General features: G+C 42.9%; 1 protein-coding gene across 1 annotated transcript in view; it reads right to left on the bottom strand.

The window, feature by feature from the left end:
• Positions 1-24,497, bottom strand: part of LOC124018072 (transcription elongation factor A protein 2-like) — a 55,553-nt gene that overhangs the window by 12,824 nt on the left and 18,232 nt on the right. The window contains exons 5-6 of the mRNA XM_046333331.1: positions 23,653-23,777; positions 15,230-15,286 (exon numbers count right to left, since the gene is read on the bottom strand). Coding sequence (XP_046189287.1) covers positions 15,230-15,286; positions 23,653-23,777 — 182 coding nt within the window. The remainder of the gene's footprint in view (positions 1-15,229; positions 15,287-23,652; positions 23,778-24,497) is intronic.

Raw genomic sequence — 24,497 nt, 5'->3', positions numbered from 1 at the left:
ACAATGTGTCTGGTCCTCACTACATCACACTATTACAATGTGTCTGGTCCTCACTACATCACACTATTACAATGTGTCTGGTCCTCACACTATTACAATGTGTCTGGTCCTCACTACATCACACTATTACAATGTGTCTAGTCCTCACTACATCACACTATTACAATGTGTCTGGTCCTCACTACATCACACTATTACAATGTGTCTAGTCCTCACTACATCACACTATTACAATGTGTCTGGTCCTCACACTATTACAATGTGTCTGGTCCTCACTACATCACACTATTACAATGTGTCTGGTCCTCACTACATCACACTATTACAATGTGTCTGGTCCTCACTACATCACACTATTACAATGTGTCTGGTCCTCACTACATCACACTATTACAATGTGTCTGGTCCTCACTACATCACACTATTACAATGTGTCTAGTCAATGTGTCTAGTCCTCACACTATTACAATGTGTCTAGTCCTCACTACATCACACTATTACAATGTGTCTGGTCCTCACTACATCACACTATTACAATGTGTCTAGTCCTCACTACATCACACTATTACAATGTGTCTAGTCCTCACACTATTACAATGTGTCTAGTCCTCACTACATCACACTATTACAATGTGTCTAGTCCTCACTACATCACACTATTACAATGTGTCTGGTCCTCACTACATCACACTATTACAATGTGTCTAGTCCTCACTACATCACACTATTACAATGTGTCTAGTCCTCACTACATCACACTATTACAATGTGTCTGGTCCTCACTACATCACACTATTACAATGTGTCTAGTCCTCACTACATCACACTATTACAATGTGTCTGGTCCTCACACTATTACAATGTGTCTAGTCCTCACTACATCACACTATTACAATGTGTCTAGTCCTCACTACATCACACTATTACAATGTGTCTAGTCCTCACTACATCACACTATTACAATGTGTCTGGTCCTCACACTATTACAATGTGTCTAGTCCTCACTACATCACACTATTACAATGTGTCTGGTCCTCACTACATCACACTATTACAATGTGTCTGGTCCTCACTACATCACACTATTACAATGTGTCTGGTCCTCACTACATCACACTATTACAATGTGTCTAGTCCTCACTACATCACACTATTACAATGTGTCTGGTCCTCACTACATCACACTATTACAATGTGTCTGGTCCTCACTACATCACACTATTACAATGTGTCTGGTCCTCACACTATTACAATGTGTCACACTATTACAATGTGTCTAGTCCTCACTACATCACACTATTACAATGTGTCTAGTCCTCACACTATTACAATGTGTCTGGTCCTCACTACATCACACTATTACAATGTGTCTGGTCCTCACTACATCACACTATTACAATGTGTCTAGTCCTCACTACATCACACTATTACGATGTGTCTGGTCCTCACTACATCACACTATCACACTATTACAATGTGTCTTGTCCTCACTACATCACACTATTACAATGTGTCTGGTCCTCACTACATCACACTATTACAATGTGTCTGGTCCTCACACTATTACAATGTGTCTGGTCCTCACTACATCACACTATTACAATGTGTCTGGTCCTCACTACATCACACTATTACAATGTGTCTGGTCCTCACTACATCACACTATTACAATGTGTCTGGTCCTCACACTATTACAATGTGTCTGGTCCTCACTACATCACACTATTACAATGTGTCTGGTCCTCACTACATCACACTATTACAATGTGTCTGGTCCTCACACTATTACAATGTGTCTGGTCCTCACTACATCACACTATTACAATGTGTCTAGTCCTCACTACATCACACTATTACAATGTGTCTGGTCCTCACTACATCACACTATTACAATGTGTCTAGTCCTCACTACATCACACTATTACAATGTGTCTGGTCCTCACTACATCACACTATTACAATGTGTCTGGTCCTCACACTATTACAATGTGTCTGGTCCTCACTACATCACACTATTACAATGTGTCTGGTCCTCACTACATCACACTATTACAATGTGTCTGGTCCTCACTACATCACACTATTACAATGTGTCTGGTCCTCACTACATCACACTATTACAATGTGTCTGGTCCTCACTACATCACACTATTACAATGTGTCTAGTCCTCACACTATTACAATGTGTCTAGTCCTCACTACATCACACTATTACAATGTGTCTGGTCCTCACTACATCACACTATTACAATGTGTCTAGTCCTCACTACATCACACTATTACAATGTGTCTAGTCCTCACACTATTACAATGTGTCTGGTCCTCACTACATCACACTATTACAATGTGTCTAGTCCTCACTACATCACACTATTACAATGTGTCTGGTCCTCACTACATCACACTATTACAATGTGTCTAGTCCTCACTACATCACACTATTACAATGTGTCTAGTCCTCACTACATCACACTATTACAATGTGTCTGGTCCTCACTACATCACACTATTACAATGTGTCTAGTCCTCACTACATCACACTATTACAATGTGTCTGGTCCTCACACTATTACAATGTGTCTAGTCCTCACTACATCACACTATTACAATGTGTCTAGTCCTCACTACATCACACTATTACAATGTGTCTAGTCCTCACTACATCACACTATTACAATGTGTCTGGTCCTCACACTATTACAATGTGTCTAGTCCTCAATACATCACACTATTACAATGTGTCTGGTCCTCACTACATCACACTATTACAATGTGTCTGGTCCTCACTACATCACACTATTACAATGTGTCTGGTCCTCACTACATCACACTATTACAATGTGTCTAGTCCTCACTACATCACACTATTACAATGTGTCTGGTCCTCACTACATCACACTATTACAATGTGTCTGGTCCTCACTACATCACACTATTACACTGTGTCTGGTCCTCACTACATCACAGTAAGTCGCTCTGGATAAGAGCGTCTGCTAAATGACTTAAATGTAAATGTATTACAATGTGTCTAGTCCTCACTACATCACACTATTACAATGTGTCTAGTCCTCACACTATTACAATGTGTCTGGTCCTCACTACATCACACTATTACAATGTGTCTAGTCCTCACTACATCACACTATTACAATGTGTCTAGTCCTCACTACATCACACTATTACAATGTGTCTAGTCCTCACTACATCACACTATTACAATGTGTCTGGTCCTCACTACATCACACTATTACAATGTGTCTAGTCCTCACTACATCACACTATTACAATGTGTCTGGTCCTACATCACACTATTACAATGTGTCTGGTCCTCACTACATCACACTATTACAATGTGTCTGGTCCTCACTACATCACACTATTACAATGTGTCTGGTCCTCACTACATCACACTATTACAATGTGTCTGGTCCTCACTACATCACACTATTACAATGTGTCTGGTCCTCACTACATCACACTATTACAATGTGTCTGGTCCTCACTACATCACACTATTACAATGTGTCTGGTCCTCACTACATCACACTATTACAATGTGTCTAGTCCTCACACTATTACAATGTGTCTAGTCCTCACTACATCACACTATTACAATGTGTCTGGTCCTCACTACATCACACTATTACAATGTGTCTAGTCCTCACTACATCACACTATTACAATGTGTCTAGTCCATCACACTATTACAATGTGTCTAGTCCTCACTACATCACACTATTACAATGTGTCTAGTCCTCACTACATCACACTATTACAATGTGTCTGGTCCTCACTACATCACACTATTACAATGTGTCTAGTCCTCACTACATCACACTATTACAATGTGTCTAGTCCTCACTACATCACACTATTACAATGTGTCTGGTCCTCACTACATCACACTATTACAATGTGTCTAGTCCTCACTACATCACACTATTACAATGTGTCTGGTCCTCACACTATTACAATGTGTCAAGTAGTCCCTCACTACATCACACTATTACAATGTGTCTAGTCCTCACTACATCACACTATTACAATGTGTCTAGTCCTCACTACATCACACTATTACAATGTGTCTGGTCCTCCTCACACTATTACAATGTGTCTAGTCCTCACTACATCACACTATTACAATGTGTCTGGTCCTCACTACATCACACTATTACAATGTGTCTAGTCCTCACTACATCACACTATTACAATGTGTCTGGTCCTCACTACATCACACTATTACAATGTGTCTGGTCCTCACTACATCACACTATTACAATGTGTCTGGTCCTCACTACATCACACTATTACAATGTGTCTGGTCCTCACTACATCACACTATTACAATGTGTCTGGTCCTCACTACATCACACTATTACAATGTGTCTGGTCCTCACTACATCACACTATTACAATGTGTCTGGTCCTCACTACATCACACTATTACAATGTGTCTGGTCCTCACTACATCACACTATTACAATGTGTCTGGTCCTCACTACATCACACTATTACAATGTGTCTGGTCCTCACTACATCACACTATTACAATGTGTCTGGTCCTCACTACATCACACTATTACAATGTGTCTAGTCCTCACTACATCACACTATTACAATGTGTCTAGTCCTCACTACATCACACTATTACAATGTGTCTGGTCCTCACTACATCACACTATTACAATGTGTCTGGTCCTCACTACATCACACTATTACAATGTGTCTGGTCCTCACTACATCACACTATTACAATGTGTCTAGTCCTCACTACATCACACTATTACAATGTGTCTAGTCCTCACTACATCACACTATTACAATGTGTCTGGTCCTCACTACATCACACTATTACAATGTGTCTGGTCCTCACTCACACATCACTAGTCCTCACATCACACTATTACAATGTGTCTGGTCCTCACACTATTACAATGTGTCTGGTCCTCACTACATCACACTATTACAATGTGTCTGGTCCTCACACTATTACAATGTGTCTGGTCCTCACTACATCACACTATTACAATGTGTCTAGTCCTCACTACATCACACTATTACAATGTGTCTGGTCCTCACACTATTACAATGTGTCTGGTCCTCACTACATCACACTATTACAATGTGTCTGGTCCTCACTACATCACACTATTACAATGTGTCTAGTCCTCACTACATCACACTATTACAATGTGTCTGGTCCTCACAACTATTACAATGTGTCTGGTCCTCACTACATCACACTATTACAATGTGTCTGGTCCTCACTACATCACACTATTACAATGTGTCTGGTCCTCACACTATTACAATGTGTCTGGTCCTCACTACATCACACTATTACAATGTGTCTAGTCCTCACTACATCACACTATTACAATGTGTCTGGTCCTCCTCATCACACTATTACAATGTGTCTGGTCCTCACTACATCACACTATTACAATGTGTCTGGTCCTCACACTATTACAATGTGTCTGGTCCTCACTACATCACACTATTACAATGTGTCTGGTCCTCACTACATCACACTATTACAATGTGTCTGGTCCTCACTACATCACACTATTACAATGTGTCTAGTCCTCACTACATCACACTATTACAATGTGTCTGGTCCTCACTACATCACACTATTACAATGTGTCTGGTCCTCACTACATCACACTATTACAATGTGTCTGGTCCTCACTACATCACACTATTACAATGTGTCTGGTCCTCACTACATCACACTATTACAATGTGTCTGGTCCTCACTACATCACACTATTACAATGTGTCTGGTCCTCACTACATCACACTATTACAATGTGTCTGGTCCTCACTACATCACACTATTACAATGTGTCTGGTCCTCACTACATCACACTATTACAATGTGTCTGGTCCTCACTACATCACACTATTACAATGTGTCTAGTCCTCACTACATCACACTATTACAATGTGTCTAGTCCTCACTACATCACACTATTACAATGTGTCTGGTCCTCACTACATCACACTATTACAATGTGTCTGGTCCTCACTACATCACACTATTACAATGTGTCTGGTCCTCACTACATCACACTATTACAATGTGTCTAGTCCTCACTACATCACACTATTACAATGTGTCTAGTCCTCACTACATCACACTATTACAATGTGTCTGGTCCTCACTACATCACACTATTACAATGTGTCTGGTCCTCACACTATTACAATGTGTCTGGTCACTACATCACACTATTACAATGTGTCTGGTCCTCACTACATCACACTATTACAATGTGTCTGGTCCTCACTACATCACACTATTACAATGTGTCTAGTCCTCACTACATCACACTATTACAATGTGTCTAGTCCTCACTACATCACACTATTACAATGTGTCTGGTCCTCACTACATCACACTATTACAATGTCTGTCCTCACTACATCACACTATTACAATGTGTCTGGTCCTCACTACATCACACTATTACAATGTGTCTAGTCCTCACACTATTACAATGTGTCTGGTCCTCACTACATCACACTATTACAATGTGTCTGGTCCTCACACTATTACAATGTGTCTGGTCCTCACACTATTACAATGTGTCTGGTCCTCACTACATCACACTATTACAATGTGTCTGGTCCTCACTACATCACACTATTACAATGTGTCTGGTCCTCACACTATTACAATGTGTCTGGTCCTCACTACATCACACTATTACAATGTCTGTCACACTATTACAATGTGTCTGGTCCTCACTACATCACACTATTACAATGTGTCTGGTCCTCACACTATTACAATGTGTCTGGTCCTCACTACATCACACTATTACAATGTGTCTAGTCCTCACTACATCACACTATTACAATGTGTCTGGTCCTCACTACATCACACTATTACAATGTGTCTAGTCCTCACTACATCACACTATTACAATGTGTCTACAATGTGTCTGGTCCTCACTACATCACACTATTACAATGTGTCTGTGTCCTCACTACATCACACTATTACAATGTGTCTAGTCCTCACTACATCACACTATTACAATGTGTCTGGTCCTCACACTATTACAATGTGTCTGGTCCTCACTACATCACACTATTACAATGTGTCTGGTCCTCACTACATCACACTATTACAATGTGTCTAGTCCTCACTACATCACACTATTACAATGTGTCTGGTCACTACATCACTATTACAATGTGTCTGGTCCTCACACTATTACAATGTGTCTGGTCCTCACTACATCACACTATTACAATGTGTCTAGTCCTCACTACATCACACTATTACAATGTGTCTAGTCCTCACTACATCACACTATTACAATGTGTCTAGTCCTCACACTATTACAATGTGTCTGGTCCTCACTACATCACACTATTACAATGTGTCTAGTCCTCACTACATCACACTATTACAATGTGTCTGGTCCTCACTACATCACACTATTACAATGTGTCTAGTCCTCACTACATCACACTATTACAATGTGTCTAGTCCTCACTACATCACACTATTACAATGTGTCTAGTCCTCACTACATCACACTATTACAATGTGTCTGGTCCTCACTACATCACACTATTACAATGTGTCTGTCTAGTCCTCACTACATCACACTATTACAATGTGTCTGGTCCTCACTATCACACTATTACAATGTGTCTAGTCCTCACTACATCACACTATTACAATGTGTCTAGTCCTCACTACATCACACTATTACAATGTGTCTAGTCCTCACTACATCACACTATTACAATGTGTCTAGTCCTCACTACATCACACTATTACAATGTGTCTAGTCCTCCTACATCACACTATTACAATGTCTGTCTACAATGTCTGGTCCTCACTACATCACACTATTACAATGTGTCTAGTCCTCACTACATCACACTATTACAATGTGTCTAGTCCTCACTACATCACACTATTACAATGTGTCTGGTCCTCACTACATCACACTATTACAATGTGTCTAGTCCTCACTACATCACACTATTACAATGTGTCTGGTCCTCACTACATCACACTATTACAATGTGTCTGGTCCTCACACTATTACACTATTACAATGTGTCTGGTCCTCACACTATTACAATGTGTCTAGTCCTCACTACATCACACTATTACAATGTGTCTGGTCCTCACACTATTACAATGTGTCTGGTCCTCACTACATCACACTATTACAATGTGTCTGGTCCTCACTACATCACACTATTACAATGTGTCTGGTCCTCACTACATCACACTATTACAATGTGTCTGGTCCTCACTACATCACACTATTACAATGTGTCTGGTCCTCACTACATCACACTATTACAATGTGTCTGGTCCTCACTACATCACACTATTACAATGTGTCTGGTCCTCACACTATTACAATGTGTCTGGTCCTCACTACATCACACTATTACAATGTGTCTGGTCCTCACTACATCACACTATTACAATGTGTCTGGTCCTCACTACATCACACTATTACAATGTGTCTAGTCCTCACTACATCACACTATTACAATGTGTGTCCTCACTACATCTACAAGTCTAGTCCTCACTACATCACACTATTACAATGTGTCTGGTCCTCACTACATCACACTATTACAATGTGTCTGGTCCTCACTACATCACACTATTACAATGTGTCTGGTCCTCACTACATCACACTATTACAATGTGTCTAGTCCTCACTACATCACACTATTACAATGTGTCTAGTCCTCACTACATCACACTATTACAATGTGTCTGGTCCTCACTACATCACACTATTACAATGTGTCTGGTCCTCACTACATCACACTATTACAATGTGTCTGGTCCTCACTACATCACACTATTACAATGTGTCTAGTCCTCACACTATTACAATGTGTCTGGTCCTCACTACATCACACTATTACAATGTGTCTAGTCCTCACTACATCACACTATTACAATGTGTCTAGTCCTCACTACATCACACTATTACAATGTGTCTGGTCCTCACTACATCACACTATTACAATGTGTCTAGTCCTCACTACATCACACTATTACAATGTGTCTGGTCCTCACTACATCACACTATTACAATGTGTCTGGTCCTCACACTATTACAATGTGTCTAGTCCTCACTACATCACACTATTACAATGTGTCTGGTCCTCACTACATCACACTATTACAATGTGTCTAGTCCTCACTACATCACACTATTACAATGTGTCTGGTCCTCACTACATCACACTATTACAATGTGTCTGGTCCTCACACTATTACAATGTGTCTAGTCCTCACTACATCACACTATTACAATGTGTCTGGTCCTCACACTATTACAATGTGTCTGGTCCTATTACAACTACATCACACTATTACAATGTGTCTGGTCCTCACTACATCACACTATTACAATGTGTCTGGTCCTCACTACATCACACTATTACAATGTGTCTGGTCCTCACTACATCACACTATTACAATGTGTCTGGTCCTCACTACATCACACTATTACAATGTGTCTGGTCCTCACTACATCACACTATTACAATGTGTCTGGTCCTCACACTATTACAATGTGTCTGGTCCTCACTACATCACACTATTACAATGTGTCTGGTCCTCACTACATCACACTATTACAATGTGTCTGGTCCTCACTACATCACACTATTACAATGTGTCTAGTCCTCACTACATCACACTATTACAATGTGTCTAGTCCTCACTACATCACACTATTACAATGTGTCTGGTCCTCACTACATCACACTATTACAATGTGTCTGGTCCTCACTACATCACACTATTACAATGTGTCTGGTCCTCACTACATCACACTATTACAATGTGTCTAGTCCTCACTACATCACACTATTACAATGTGTCTAGTCCTCACTACATCACACTATTACAATGTGTCTGGTCCTCACTACATCACACTATTACAATGTGTCTGGTCCTCACTACATCACACTATTACAATGTGTCTGGTCCTCACTACATCACACTATTACAATGTGTCTAGTCCTCACACTATTACAATGTGTCTGGTCCTCACTACATCACACTATTACAATGTGTCTAGTCCTCACTACATCACACTATTACAATGTGTCTAGTCCTCACTACATCACACTATTACAATGTGTCTGGTCCTCACTACATCACACTATTACAATGTGTCTAGTCCTCACTACATCACACTATTACAATGTGTCTGGTCCTCACTACATCACACTATTACAATGTGTCTGGTCCTCACACTATTACAATGTGTCTAGTCCTCACTACATCACACTATTACAATGTGTCTGGTCCTCACACTATTACAATGTGTCTGGTCCTCACTACATCACACTATTACAATGTGTCTGGTCCTCACTACATCACACTATTACAATGTGTCTGGTCCTCACTACATCACACTATTACAATGTGTCTGGTCCTCACTATTACAATCACACTATTACAATGTGTCTGGTCCTCACTACATCACACTATTACAATGTGTCTGGTCCTCACTACATCACACTATTACAATGTGTCTGGTCCTCACACTATTACAATGTGTCTGGTCCTCACTACATCACACTATTACAATGTGTCTGGTCCTCACTACATCACACTATTACAATGTGTCTGGTCCTCACTACATCACACTATTACAATGTGTCTAGTCCTCACTACATCACACTATTACAATGTGTCTAGTCCTCACTACATCACACTATTACAATGTGTCTGGTCCTCACTACATCACACTATTACAATGTGTCTGGTCCTCACTACATCACACTATTACAATGTGTCTGGTCCTCACTACATCACACTATTACAATGTGTCTAGTCCTCACTACATCACACTATTACAATGTGTCTAGTCCTCACTACATCAAATAAAATAATAAAATGCACACTATTACAATGTGTCTGGTCCTCACTACATCACACTATTACAATGTGTCTGGTCCTCACTACATCACACTATTACAATGTGTCTGGTCCTCACTACATCACACTATTACAATGTGTCTAGTCCTCACTACATCACACTATTACAATGTGTCTAGTCCTCACTACATCACACTATTACAATGTGTCTGGTCCTCACTACATCACACTATTACAATGTGTCTGGTCCTCACTACATCACACTATTACAATGTGTCTGGTCCTCACTACATCACACTATTACAATGTGTCTGGTCCTCACTACATCACACTATTACAATGTGTCTGGTCCTCACTATTACATCACACTATTACAATGTGTCTGGTCCTCACTACATCACACTATTACAATGTGTCTAGTCCTCACTACATCACACTATTACAATGTGTCTAGTCCTCACTACATCACACTATTACAATGTGTCTGGTCCTCACTACATCACACTATTACAATGTGTCTGGTCCTCACTACATCACACTATTACAATGTGTCTGGTCCTCACTACATCACACTATTACAATGTGTCTAGTCCTCACTACATCACACTATTACAATGTGTCTAGTCCTCACTACATCACACTATTACAATGTGTCTGGTCCTCACTACATCACACTATTACAATGTGTCTGGTCCTCACTACATCACACTATTACAATGTGTCTGGTCCTCACACTATTACAATGTGTCTGGTCCTCACACTATTACAATGTGTCTGGTCCTCACTACATCACACTATTACAATGTGTCTGGTCCTCACTACATCACACTATTACAATGTGTCTAGTCCTCACTACATCACACTATTACAATGTGTCTGGTCCTCACACTATTACAATGTGTCTGGTCCTCACTACATCACACTATTACAATGTGTCTAGTCCTCACTACACCACACTATTACAATGTGTCTGGTCCTCACACTATTACAATGTGTCTGGTCCTCACTACATCACACTATTACAATGTGTCTAGTCCTCACTACATCACACTATTACAATGTGTCTGGTCCTCACACTATTACAATGTGTCTGGTCCTCACTACATCACACTATTACAATGTGTCTGGTCCTCACTACATCACAACTATTACAATGTGTCTGGTCCTCACACTATTACAATGTGTCTGGTCCTCACTACATCACACTATTACAATGTGTCTAGTCCTCACTACATCACACTATTACAATGTGTCTGGTCCTCACACTATTACAATGTGTCTGGTCCTCACTACATCACACTATTACAATGTGTCTGGTCCTCACACTATTACAATGTGTCTGGTCCTCACTACATCACACTATTACAATGTGTCTAGTCCTCACTACATCACACTATTACAATGTGTCTGGTCCTCACACTATTACAATGTGTCTGGTCCTCACTACATCACACTATTACAATGTGTCTGGTCCTCACTACATCACACTATTACAATGTGTCTAGTCCTCACTACATCACACTATTACAATGTGTCTGGTCCTCACACTATTACAATGTGTCTGGTCCTCACTACATCACACTATTACAATGTGTCTGGTCCTCACACTATTACAATGTGTCTGGTCCTCACTACATCACACTATTACAATGTGTCTAGTCCTCACTACATCACACTATTACAATGTGTCTGGTCCTCACACTATTACAATGTGTCTGGTCCTCACTACATCACACTATTACAATGTGTCTGGTCCTCACTACATCACACTATTACAATGTGTCTAGTCCTCACTACATCACACTATTACAATGTGTCTGGTCCTCACACTATTACAATGTGTCTGGTCCTCACTACATCACACTATTACAATGTGTCTGGTCCTCACACTATTACAATGTGTCTGGTCCTCACTACATCACACTATTACAATGTGTCTGGTCCTCACACTATTACAATGTGTCTGGTCCTCACTACATCACACTATTACAATGTGTCTGGTCCTCACACTATTACAATGTGTCTGGTCCTCACTACATCACACTATTACAATGTGTCTAGTCCTCACTACATCACACTATTACAATGTGTCTAGTCCTCACTACACCACACTATTACAATGTGTCTAGTCCTCACTACATCACACTATTACAATGTGTCTAGTCCTCACTACATCACACTATTACGATGTGTCTGGTCCTCACACTATTACAATGTGTCTGGTCCTCACTACATCACACTATTACGATGTGTCTGGTCCTCACACTATTACAATGTGTCTGGTCCTCACTACATCACACTATTACGATGTGTCTGGTCCTCACACTATTACAATGTGTCTGGTCCTCACCACATCACACTATTACAATGTGTCTGGTCCTCACACTATTACAATGTGTCTGGTCCTCACTACATCACACTATTACGATGTGTCTGGTCCTCACACTATTACAATGTGTCTGGTCCTCACCACATCACACTATTACGATGTGTCTGGTCCTCACACTATTACAATGTGTCTGGTCCTCACCACATCACACTATTACAATGTGTCTGGTCCTCACCACATCACACTATTACAATGTGTCTGGTCCTCACACTATTACAATGTGTCTGGTCCTCACTACATCACACTATTACAATGTGTCTAGTCCTCACTACATCACACTATTACAATGTGTCTGGTCCTCACTACATCACACTATTACAATGTGTCTAGTCCTCACTACATCACACTATTACAATGTGTCTAGTCCTCACTACATCACACAATGTGTCTAGTCCTCACTACATCACACTATTACAATGTGTCTAGTCCTCACTACATCACACTATTACAATGTGTCTGGTCCTCACCACATCACACTATTACAATGTGTCTGGTCCTCACTACATCACACTATTACGATGTGTCTGGTCCTCACACTATTACAATGTGTCTGGTCCTCACCACATCACACTATTACAATGTGTCTGGTCCTCACACTATTACAATGTGTCTGGTCCTCACTACATCACACTATTACAATGTGTCTAGTCCTCACTACATCACACTATTACAATGTGTCTGGTCCTCACTACATCACACTATTACAATGTGTCTAGTCCTCACTACATCACACTATTACAATGTGTCTAGTCCTCACTACATCACACTATTACAATGTGTCTAGTCCTCACTACATCACACTATTACAATGTGTCTAGTCCTCACTACACCACACTATTACAATGTGTCTAGTCCTCACTACATCACACTATTACAATGTGTCTGGTCCTCACCACATCACACTATTACAATGTGTCTGGTCCTCACTACATCACACTATTACAATGTGTCTAGTCCTCACTACATCACACTATTACAATGTGTCTAGTCCTCACTACATCACACTATTACAATGTGTCTAGTCCTCACTACATCACACTATTACAATGTGTCTAGTCCTCACTACATCACACTATTACAATGTGTCTGGTCCTCACCACATCACACTATTACAATGTGTCTAGTCCTCACTACACCACACTATTACAATGTGTCTAGTCCTCACTACATCACACTATTACAATGTGTCTAGTCCTCACTACATCACACTATTACAATGTGTCTAGTCCTCACTACACCACACTATTACAATGTGTCTGGTCCTCACTACATCACACTATTACAATGTGTCTGGTCCTCACTACATCACACTATTACAATGTGTCTAGTCCTCACTACATCACACTATTACAATGTGTCTAGTCCTCACTACATCACACTATTACAATGTGTCTAGTCCTCACTACATCACACTATTACAATGTGTCTAGTCCTCACTACATCACACTATTACAATGTGTCTGGTCCTCACTACATCACACTATTACAATGTGTCTAGTCCTCACTACATCACACTATTACAATGTGTCTGGTCCTCACACTATTACAATGTGTCTGGTCCTCACACTATTACAATGTGTCTAGTCCTCACTACATCACACTATTACAATGTGTCTGGTCCTCACTACATCACACTATTACAATGTGTCTGGTCCTCACTACATCACACTATTACAATGTGTCTGGTCCTCACTACATCACACTATTACAATGTGTCTGGTCCTCACTACATCACACTATTACAACGTGTCTGGTCCTCACTACATCACACTATTACAATGTGTCTAGTCCTCACTACATCACACTATTACAATGTGTCTAGTCCTCACTACATCACACTATTACAATGTGTCTGGTCCTCACCACATCACACTATTACAATGTGTCTAGTCCTCACCACACCACCAGAAACAGAACGACAACACGATCACAGCTGGAAAGGATATAGTCCTCAATCTGAGCAGCCAAATTGTCAGTGTCTGCTCCAATGGGCTTGTAGTCATCTGGAATATAAAACAGAGTAGTCAGCTATTGGTCAATGCTCAAAAAAAAGGAGGCTTTAGTTTGAGATACCGATACTCGAGGTGGGACAAAACACTACCGTGTTTACCCCTCTATCCAAGGTCTCCCTTATATTTAAACGGTTGTATAAAAAAATATTTCACAATAAAAGCGATTAAGTTGATAGATTGTGACACATTCTTTAACTTAAAAAGTGCAGAATCATCATTTATGTCTCAAGGGGGGTCATAAGGTCATGTAAACCCAATATTTCAAGTTGTTGATGTTAGAGATCAATTGTGGAATACAAGTCGTCATTCAGACACAAACAACCAACATATCTTAACACATCGTAAACAGAGACCCGTGGTTAGAGTGTAGAGGAGGTAGGTAGCCTAGTGGTTAGAGTGTAGAGGAGGTAGGTAGCCTAGTGGTTAGAGTGTAGAGGAGGTAGGTAGTCTAGTGGTTAGAGTGTAGAGGAGGTAGGTAGCCTAGTGGTTAGAGTGTAGAGGAGGTAGGTAGCCTAGTGGTTAGAGTGTAGAGGAGGTGGGTAGCCTAGTGGTTAGAGTGTAGAGGAGGTAGGTAGCCTAGTGGTTAGAGTGTAGAGGAGGTAGGTAGCCTAGTGGTTAGAGTGTAGAGGCGGCAGGGTAGCCTAGTGGTTAGAGTGTAGAGGAGGTAGGTAGCCTAGTGGTTAGAGTGTAGAGGAGGTAGGTAGCCTAGTGGTTAGAGTGTAGAGGAGGTAGGTAGCCTAGTGGTTAGAGTGTAGAGGCGGCAGGGTAGCCTAGTGGTTAGAGTGTAGAGGAGGTAGGTAGCCTAGTGGTTAGAGTGTAGAGGAGGTGGGTAGCCTAGTGGTTAGAGTGTAGAGGAGGTGGGTAGCCTAGTGGTTAGAGTGTAGAGGAGGTAGGGTAGCCTAGTGGTTAGAGTGTAGAGGTGGCAGGGTAGCCTAGTGGTTAGAGTGTAGAGGAGGTGGTAGCCTAGTGGTTAGAGTGTAGAGGAGGTGGGTAGCCTAGTGGTTAGAGTGTAGAGGAGGTAGGTAGCCTAGTGGTTAGAGTGTAGAGGAGGTAGGTAGCCCTAGTGGTTAGAGTGTAGAGGAGGTAGGTAGCCTAGTGGTTAGAGTGTAGAGGAGGTAGGTAGCCTAGTGGTTAGAGTGTAGAGGTGGTAGGGTAGCCTAGTGGTTAGAGTGTAGAGGAGGTAGGGTAGCCTAGTGGTTAGAGTGTAGAGGAGGTAGGTAGCCTAGTGGTTAGAGTGTAGAGGAGGAGGAGTGTAGAGGAGGTAGGTAGCCTAGTGGTTAGAGTGTAGAGGAGGTAGGTAGCCTAGTGGTTAGAGTGTAGAGGTGGTAGGTAGCCTAGTGGTTAGAGTGTAGAGGAGGTAGGTAGCCTAGTGGTTAGAGTGTAGAGGAGGTAGGTAGCCTAGTGGTTAGAGTGTAGAGGAGGTGGGTAGCCTAGTGGTTAGAGTGTAGAGGAGGTAGGTAGCCTAGTGGTTAGAGTGTAGAGGAGGTAGTAGCCTAGTGGTTAGAGTGTAGGTAGCCTAGTGGTTAGAGTAGAGGGAGGTGGGTAACCTAGTGAGTAGAGGGTAGAGGAGGTAGGTAGCCTAGTGGTTAGAGTGTAGAGGTAGGTAGCCTAGTGGGTAGTCTAGTGGTTGGGTAGCCTAGTGTAGAGGAGGTAGGTAGCCTAGTGGTTAGAGTGTAGAGGAGGTAGGTAGCCTAGTGGTTAGTGGTTAGAGTGGTTAGAGTGTAGAGGAGGTAGGTAGCCTAGTGGTTAGAGTGTAGAGGAGGTAGGTAGCCTAGTGGTTAGAGTGTAGAGGAGGTAGGTAGCCTAGTGGTTAGAGTGTAGAGGAGGTAGGTAGCCTAGTGGTTAGAGTGTAGAGGAGGTAGGTAGCCTAGTGGTTAGAGTGTAGAGGAGGTAGGTAGCCTAGTGGTTAGAGTGTAGAGGAGGTAGGTAGCCTAGTGGTTAGAGTGTAGAGGAGGCAGGTAGCCTAGTGGTTAGAGTGTAGAGGTGGCAGGTAGCCTAGTGGTTAGAGTGTAGAGGAGGCAGGGTAGCCTAGTGGTTAGAGTGTAGAGGTGGCAGGGGCTAGTGGTTAGAGGCAGGGTAGCCTAGTGGTTAGAGTGTAGAGGAGGTAGGTAGCCTAGTGGTTAGAGTGTAGAGGCTAGTGGTTAGAGTGTAGAGCAGGGTAGCCTAGTGGTTAGAGTGTAGAGGAGGCAGGTAGCCTAGTGGTTAGAGTGTAGGAGGTAGGTAGCCTAGTGGTTAGAGTGTAGAGGAGGTAGGTAGACTAGTGGTTAGAGGAGGTAGGTAGCCTAGTGGTTAGAGTGTAGAGGTGGCAGGTAGCCTAGTGGTTAGAGTGTAGAGGAGGTAGGTAGCCTAGTGGTTAGAGTGTAGAGGTGGTAGGTAGACTAGTGGTTAGAGGAGGTAGGTAGCCTAGTGGTTAGAGTGTAGAGGAGGCAGGTAGCCTAGTGGTTAGGTTAGAGGTAGGTAGCCTAGTGGTTAGAGTGTAGAGGAGGTAGGTAGCCTAGTGGTTAGAGTGTAGAGGAGGTAGGTAGCCTAGTGGTTAGAGTGTAGAGGAGGTAGGTAGCTAGTGGTTAGAGGTAGAGGAGGTAGGTAGCCTAGTGGTTAGAGTGTAGAGGAGGTAGGTAGCCTAGTGGTTAGAGTGTAGAGGAGGTAGGTAGCCTAGTGGTTAGTAGAGCAGGTAGGTAGCCTAGTGGTTAGAGTGTAGAGGCGGTAGGGTAGCCTAGTGGTTAGAGTGTAGAGGAGGTAGGTAGCCTAGTGGTTAGAGGTTAGGTAGCCTAGTGGTTAGAGTGTAGAGGAGGTAGGTAGCCTAGTGGTTAGAGTGTAGAGGAGGTAGGTAGCCTAGTGGTTAGGAGTAGTCTAGTGGTTAGAGGAGGTAGCTAGTGGTTAGAGTGTAGAGGAGGTAGGTAGCCTAGTGGTTAGAGTGTAGAGGAGGTAGGTAGCCTAGTGGTTAGAGTGTAGAGGAGGTAGGTAGCCTAGTGGTTAGAGTGTAGAGGAGGTAGGTAGCCTAGTGGTTAGAGTGTAGAGGAGGTAGGTAGCCTAGTGGTTAGAGTGTAGAGGAGGTAGGTAGCCTAGTGGTTAGAGTGTAGAGGAGGTTAGGGTAGCCTAGTGGTTAGAGTGTAGAGGAGGTAGGTAGCCTAGTGGTTAGAGTGTAGAGGAGGTAGGTAGCCTAGTGGTTAGAGTGTAGAGGAGGTAGGTAGCCTAGTGGTTAGAGTGTAGAGGAGGTAGGTCTAGTGGTTAGAGTGTAGAGGCGGAGTAGGTAGCCTAGTGGTTAGAGTGTAGAGGAGGTAGGGTAGCCTAGTGGTTGGTTAGGAGTGTAGAGGTTAGGTAGAGGAGGGGTAGCCTAGTGGTTAGAGTGTAGAGGTGGCAGGTAGCCTAGTGGTTAGAGGAGGTAGGAGGAGGTAGAGTAGCCTAGTGGGCCTAGGTGGTAGGCCTAGTGGTTAGAGTGTAGAGGTGGCAGGGTAGCCTAGTGGTGGTTAGGAGTGGTTAGAGTGTAGAGGAGGCAGGGTAGCCTAGTGGTTAGAGTGTAGAGAGGTAGGTAGCAGAGGTAGCCTAGTGGTTAGAGGGTAGAGGTGGCAGGTAGCCTAGTGGTTAGAGTGTAGAGGTGGCAGGCTAGCCTAGTGGTTAGAGTGTAGAGGCGGCAGGCTAGCCTAGTGGTTAGAGGGTAGAGGTGGCAGGTAGCCTAGTGGTTAGAGTGTAGAGGAGGCAGGGTAGCCTAGTGGTTAGAGTGTAGAGGTGGCAGGTAGCCTAGTGGTTAGAGTGTAGAGGAGGCAGGGTAGCCTAGTGGTTAGAGTGTAGAGGAGGCAGGGTAGCCTAGTGGTTAGAGTGTAGAGGTGGCAGGTAGCCTAGTGGTTAGAGTTTAGAGGTGGCAGTGTAGCCTAGTGGTTAGAGTATAGAGGAGGCAGGTAGCCTAGTGGTTAGAGTGTAGAGGAGGCAGGTAGCCTAGTGGTTAGAGTGTAGAGGTGGCAGGGTAGCCTAGTGGTTAGAGTGTAGAGGAGGTGGCAGGTAGCCTAGTGGTTAGAGTGTAGAGGAGGTAGGTAGCCTAGTGGTTAGAGTGTAGAGGTGGCAGGGTAGCCTAGTGGTTAGAGTGTAGAGGTGGCAGGGTAGCCTAGTGGTTAGAGTGTAGAGGTGGCAGGGTAGCCTAGTGGTTAGAGTGTAGAGGTGGCAGGGTAGCCTAGTGGTTAGAGTGTAGAGGCGGCAGGGTAGCCTAGTGGTTAGAGCGTAGAGGTGGCAGGGTAGCCTAGTGGTTAGAGTGTAGAGGTGGCAGGGTAGCCTAGTGGTTAGAGTGTAGGGGTGGCAGGTAGACTAGTGGTTAGAGTGTAGAGGTGGCAGGTAGACTAGTGGTTAGAGTGTAGAGGTGGCAGGGTAGCCTAGTGATTAGAGTGTAGAGGTGGCAGGGTAGCGTAGTGGTTAGAGTGTAGAGGTGGCAGGGTAGCCTAGTGGTTAGAGCGTAGAGGAGGTAGGTAGCCTAGTGGTTCGAGTGTAGAGGTGGCAGGGTAGCCTAGTGGTTAGAGTGTAGAGGTGGCAGGGTAGCCTAGTGGTTAGAGTGTAGAGGAGGTAGGTAGCCTAGTGGTTAGAGTGTAGAGGTGGCAGGGTAGCCTAGTGGTTAGAGTGTAGAGGCGGCAGGGTAGCCTAGTGGTTAGAGTGTAGAGGTGGCAGGGTAGCCTAGTGGTTAGAGCGTAGAGGTGGCAGGGTAGCCTAGTGGTTAGAGTGGTTAGAGGTAGGGGTGGCAGGTAGCCTAGTGGTTAGAGTGTAGAGTAGAGGTAGGGTAGCCTAGTGGTTAGAGTGTAGAGGTGGCAGGGTAGCCTAGTGGTTAGAGTGTAGAGGTGGCAGGGTAGCCTAGTGGTTAGAGTGTAGAGGAGGCAGGTAGCCTAGTGGTTAGAGTGTAGAGGTGGCAGGTAGCCTAGTGGTTAGAGCGTTGGACTAGTAACCGAAAGGTTGCAAGTTCGAATCCCTGAGCTGGCAAGGATTTTCCAGTCTGTAATAACTACATGTCTCAACCTGACCCAGTCTGTAATATCTACATGTCTCAACCTGACCCAGTCTGTAATACCTACATGTCTCAACCTGACCCAGTCTGTAATACCTACATGTCTCAACCTGACCCAGTCTGTAATAAGGGGGTGAATACTTTCACAAGCCACTTTTAGCACAAATTTCACATTAATTTAAAATGGCCCTCCAGCCACCCCATACCATAGACCCCCCTTGTGATTGGGCTCTGTTACACCCACAGAGTGCCCCTTGATTTATTCCACAATGTGTTGTGTTACACACTCAATTCAAAATGTATTCCATGTTTTATAATTCTACACACAGTACCCCATAACTACAAAATGGATTCCATGTTTTATAACTCAATTAACGACAAAATGGATTCCATGTTTTATAATTCTACACACAGTACCCCATAACGACAAAGTGAAAACATGTTTTTATTAACAGTTTCAAATGTATTGAAAATGAACTGAAGAAAGATCTAATTTCCATAAGTATTCACACCCCTAAGTCAATACATGTTAGAATAACCTTTGGCAGTGATTACAGCTGTGAGTCTTTCTGGGGTAAGTCTCTAAGAGTGATTACAGCTGTGAGTCTTTCTGGGGTAAGTCTCTAAGAGTGATTACAGCTGGGAGTCTTTCTGGGTAAGTCTCTAAGAGTGATTACAGCTGTGAGTCTTTCTGGGGTAAGTCTCTTAAGAGTGATTACAGCTGGGAGTCTTTCTGGGGTATGTCTCTAAGAGTGATTACAGCTGGGAGTCTTTCTGGGGTAAGGAGTGATTACAGCTGTGAGTCTTTCTGGGGTAAGTCTCTAAGAGTGATTACAGCTGTGAGTCTTTCTGGGGTAAGTCTCTAAGAGTGATTACAGCTGTGAGTCTTTCTGGGGTAAGTCTCTAAGAGTGATTACAGCTGTGAGTCTTTCTGGGGTAAGTCTCTAAGAGTGATTAAGAGTGATTACAGCTGTGAGTCTTTCTGGGGTATGTCTCTAAGAGTGATTACAGCTGTGAGTCTTTCTGGGGTAAGTCTCTAAGAGTGATTACAGCTGTGAGTCTTTCTGGGGTAAGTCTCTAAGAGTGATTACAGATGTGAGTCTTTCTGGGGTAAGTCTCTAAGAGTGATTACAGCTGTGAGTCTTTCTGGGGTAAGTCTCTCAGAGTGATTGCAGTTGTGAGTCTTTCTGGGGTAAGTCTCTAAGAGTGATTACAGCTGTGAGTCTTTCTGGGGTAAGTCTCTAAGAGTGATTACAGATGTGAGTCTTTCTGGGGTAAGTCTCTAAGAGTGATTACAGATGTGAGTCTTTCTGGGTAAGTCTCTAAGAGTGATTACAGATGTGAGTCTTTCTGGGGTAAGTCTCTAAGAGTGATTACAGATTTGAGTCTTTCTGGGGTAAGTCTCTAAGAGCTTTGCACACCTGGAGTGTACAATATTTGCACATTACTCTTTACTAGACAACCATTTTCTGGTCTTGCCATAGATTTTCAAGATGATTTAAGTCAAAACTGTAACTAGGCCACTCTAAAAACATTCAGGGTCTTCTTGGTAAGCAACTCCAGTGTAGATGTGGCCATGTGTTTTAGGTTGTTGTCCTGCTGAAAGGTGAATTCATCTCCCAGACTGAACCAGGTTTTCCTCTAGGATTTTCCTTGTGCTTCGATCTATTCAGTTTATTTTTTATTAAAAACTCCTTCGTTCTTGCCGATGACAAGCATACCCATAACATGATGCAGCCACCACCATGCTTGAAACTATGAAGAGTGGTACTCAGTGACGTGTTGTCTTTACCCCAAACATAATGCTTTCGTATTCAGGACATAAAGGTAATTTCTTTGCCACATTTATTTCAGTTTTACTTTCTGCCTTATTGCAAACAGAATGCAAGCTTTGGATATTTTTTATTCTGTACAGGTTTCCTTCTTTTCACTGTCATTTAGGTTGGTATTGTAGACTAACTACAATTAACATTTACATTTACATTTAAGTCATTTAGCAGACGCTCTTATCCAGAGCGACTTACAAATTAAACTCTGTAACTGTTTTAAAGTCACTATTGGCCTCATGGTGAAATCTCTGAGCGGTTTCCTTCCTCTCCGGCAACCAAGTTAGGAAGGACGCTTGTGTCTTTGTATTACCTGGGTGTATTGATAATGCATACAAAATGTAATTAATAACTTCACCATGCTCAAAAGGGATAATCAGTGTCTGCTTTGTTTTACCAATAGGTGCCCTTCTTTACGAGGCATTGGAAAACCTCCCTGGCATTTGTGATTAAATGTTTGATAAGTGTTTGATAATCACTGCTTGATTGAGAGACCTTACAGATTATTGTATGTGTGGGGTACAGAGATGAGGTAGTCGTTAAAAAAATAAATGTCAATCTCTTATTGCACACAGAGTGAGTCCATGCAACTTATTACACTACATGGCCAAAGGTATGTGGACACCCCTTCAAACTATTTCAGCCACACCCATTGCTGACAGGTGTATTAAATCGAGCACACAGCCATGCAATCTCCAAAGACAAACATTGGCAGTAGCATGGGCCATACTGAAGAGTGTGCCTTTCAACGTGGCACAGTCGAACAAGTCAATTCCTCAGATTTCTGCCGTGCTAGAGCTGCCCCGGTCAACTGTAAGTGCTGTTATTGTTAAGTCGAAATGTCCAAGAGCAAAAACGGCTCAGCCACAAAGTGACAGGCCACACCAGCTCACAGAACGGGACCAGCGAGTGCTGAAAAATCATATATCCTCAGTTGCAACACTACAGAGTCCCAACCTGCCTCTGGAAGCAACATCAGCACAAGAACTGTTTGTCATGACAATCTAGACGATTCTGTGCTTCCAACATTGTGGCAACAGTTTGGGGAAGGCCCTTTCCTGTTTCAGCATGACAATGCCCCTTGCACAATGCGAGGTCCATACAGAAATTGTTTGTCGAGATTGGTGTGGAAGAACTTAACTGGCCTGCACAGAGCCCTGACCTCAACCCCATCCCGTAGTGTATATGACTTGTTAAGTAAATTTTTACTCCTAAACTTATTTAGGCTTGCCATAACAAAGGGGTTGAATACTTTTTCACTCAAGACATTTCAGCTCTTTTAAAAAAAAATTCATTTGTAAAAATGTCTAAAAAAAACACAATTCTACTTTGACATTATGGGGTATTGTGTGTAGGCCAGAGACACAACATGTCAATGTCATCCATTTTAAATTCAGGCTGCAACACAACAACAACAACATGTGGAGAAAGTCAAGGGGTGTGAATACTTTCTGAAGGCCACTGTATAAACCTATACAGCTCTGGAATGTGCTGATAATGGCAGCCATCTTGGTAGGGTCTGTCTCAAAATGTCTGCAAAAGCCACCAGCAGCTTCGGCACTTGGTGACGCTGTCAGTGGTGACGGGAGTGGGAGGGAAGGAGGTGAACTTCAGGGTGGTGGGGGTTGTAGGTGTGGTGGGGGTCTTCGGGGGCTCCGGCAGTTCTTGTTTCTTACTAGGGTAGACAAGAGGGCGACAGCGAGAAGAAAGTGTTACATTGTGTTATGAGTCACCCTGATCCTTCCATTTATTCTGACTGGGTATCAAACCCCCCGTCGTCTACCTACCATTTAAACCCTGTCGTCTACCTACCGGTTAAACCCATCTCTACCTACCGGTTAAACCCTGTCTCTACCTACCGGTTAAACCCTGTCGTCTACCTACCGGTTAAACCCTGTCGTCTACCTTCCGGTTAAACCCTGTCTACCTGGTTAAACCCTGTCGTCTACCTACCGGTTAAACCCTGTCGTCTACCTACAGGTTAAACCCTGTCGTCTACCTACCGGTTAAACCCTGTCGTCTACCTACCGGTTAAACCCTGTCGTCTACCTACCAGTTAAACCCTGTTTCTTACCTAGGGTAAACAAGTCGTCTACCTAGCGAGTTAAAGTGTTACATTGTGTCTACCTAGTAAACCCTGATCCTACCTACCATTAAACCCTTCTGACCTGGGTATCAAACCCCCTGTCGTCTACCTACCGGTTAAACCCTGTCGTCTACCTACCGGTTAAACCCTGTCGTCTACCTACCGGTTAAACCCTGTCGTCTACCTACCGGTTAAACCCTGTCGTCTCAGTCACATGAGGCTAGTTAGAGAGGTCTCAGTCACATTCAGAGTGGTCTCAGTCCTACCGGTTAAACCCTGTCGTCTACCTACCGGTTAAACCCTGTCGTC

Source organism: Oncorhynchus gorbuscha, linkage group LG03, assembly GCF_021184085.1.
Source record: "Oncorhynchus gorbuscha isolate QuinsamMale2020 ecotype Even-year linkage group LG03, OgorEven_v1.0, whole genome shotgun sequence".
In the NCBI taxonomy this organism is placed as follows: domain Eukaryota; kingdom Metazoa; phylum Chordata; class Actinopteri; order Salmoniformes; family Salmonidae; genus Oncorhynchus; species Oncorhynchus gorbuscha.
Note: the sequence above shows the minus strand (reverse complement) of the source record. Positions and strands in the feature narration are given on the sequence as shown.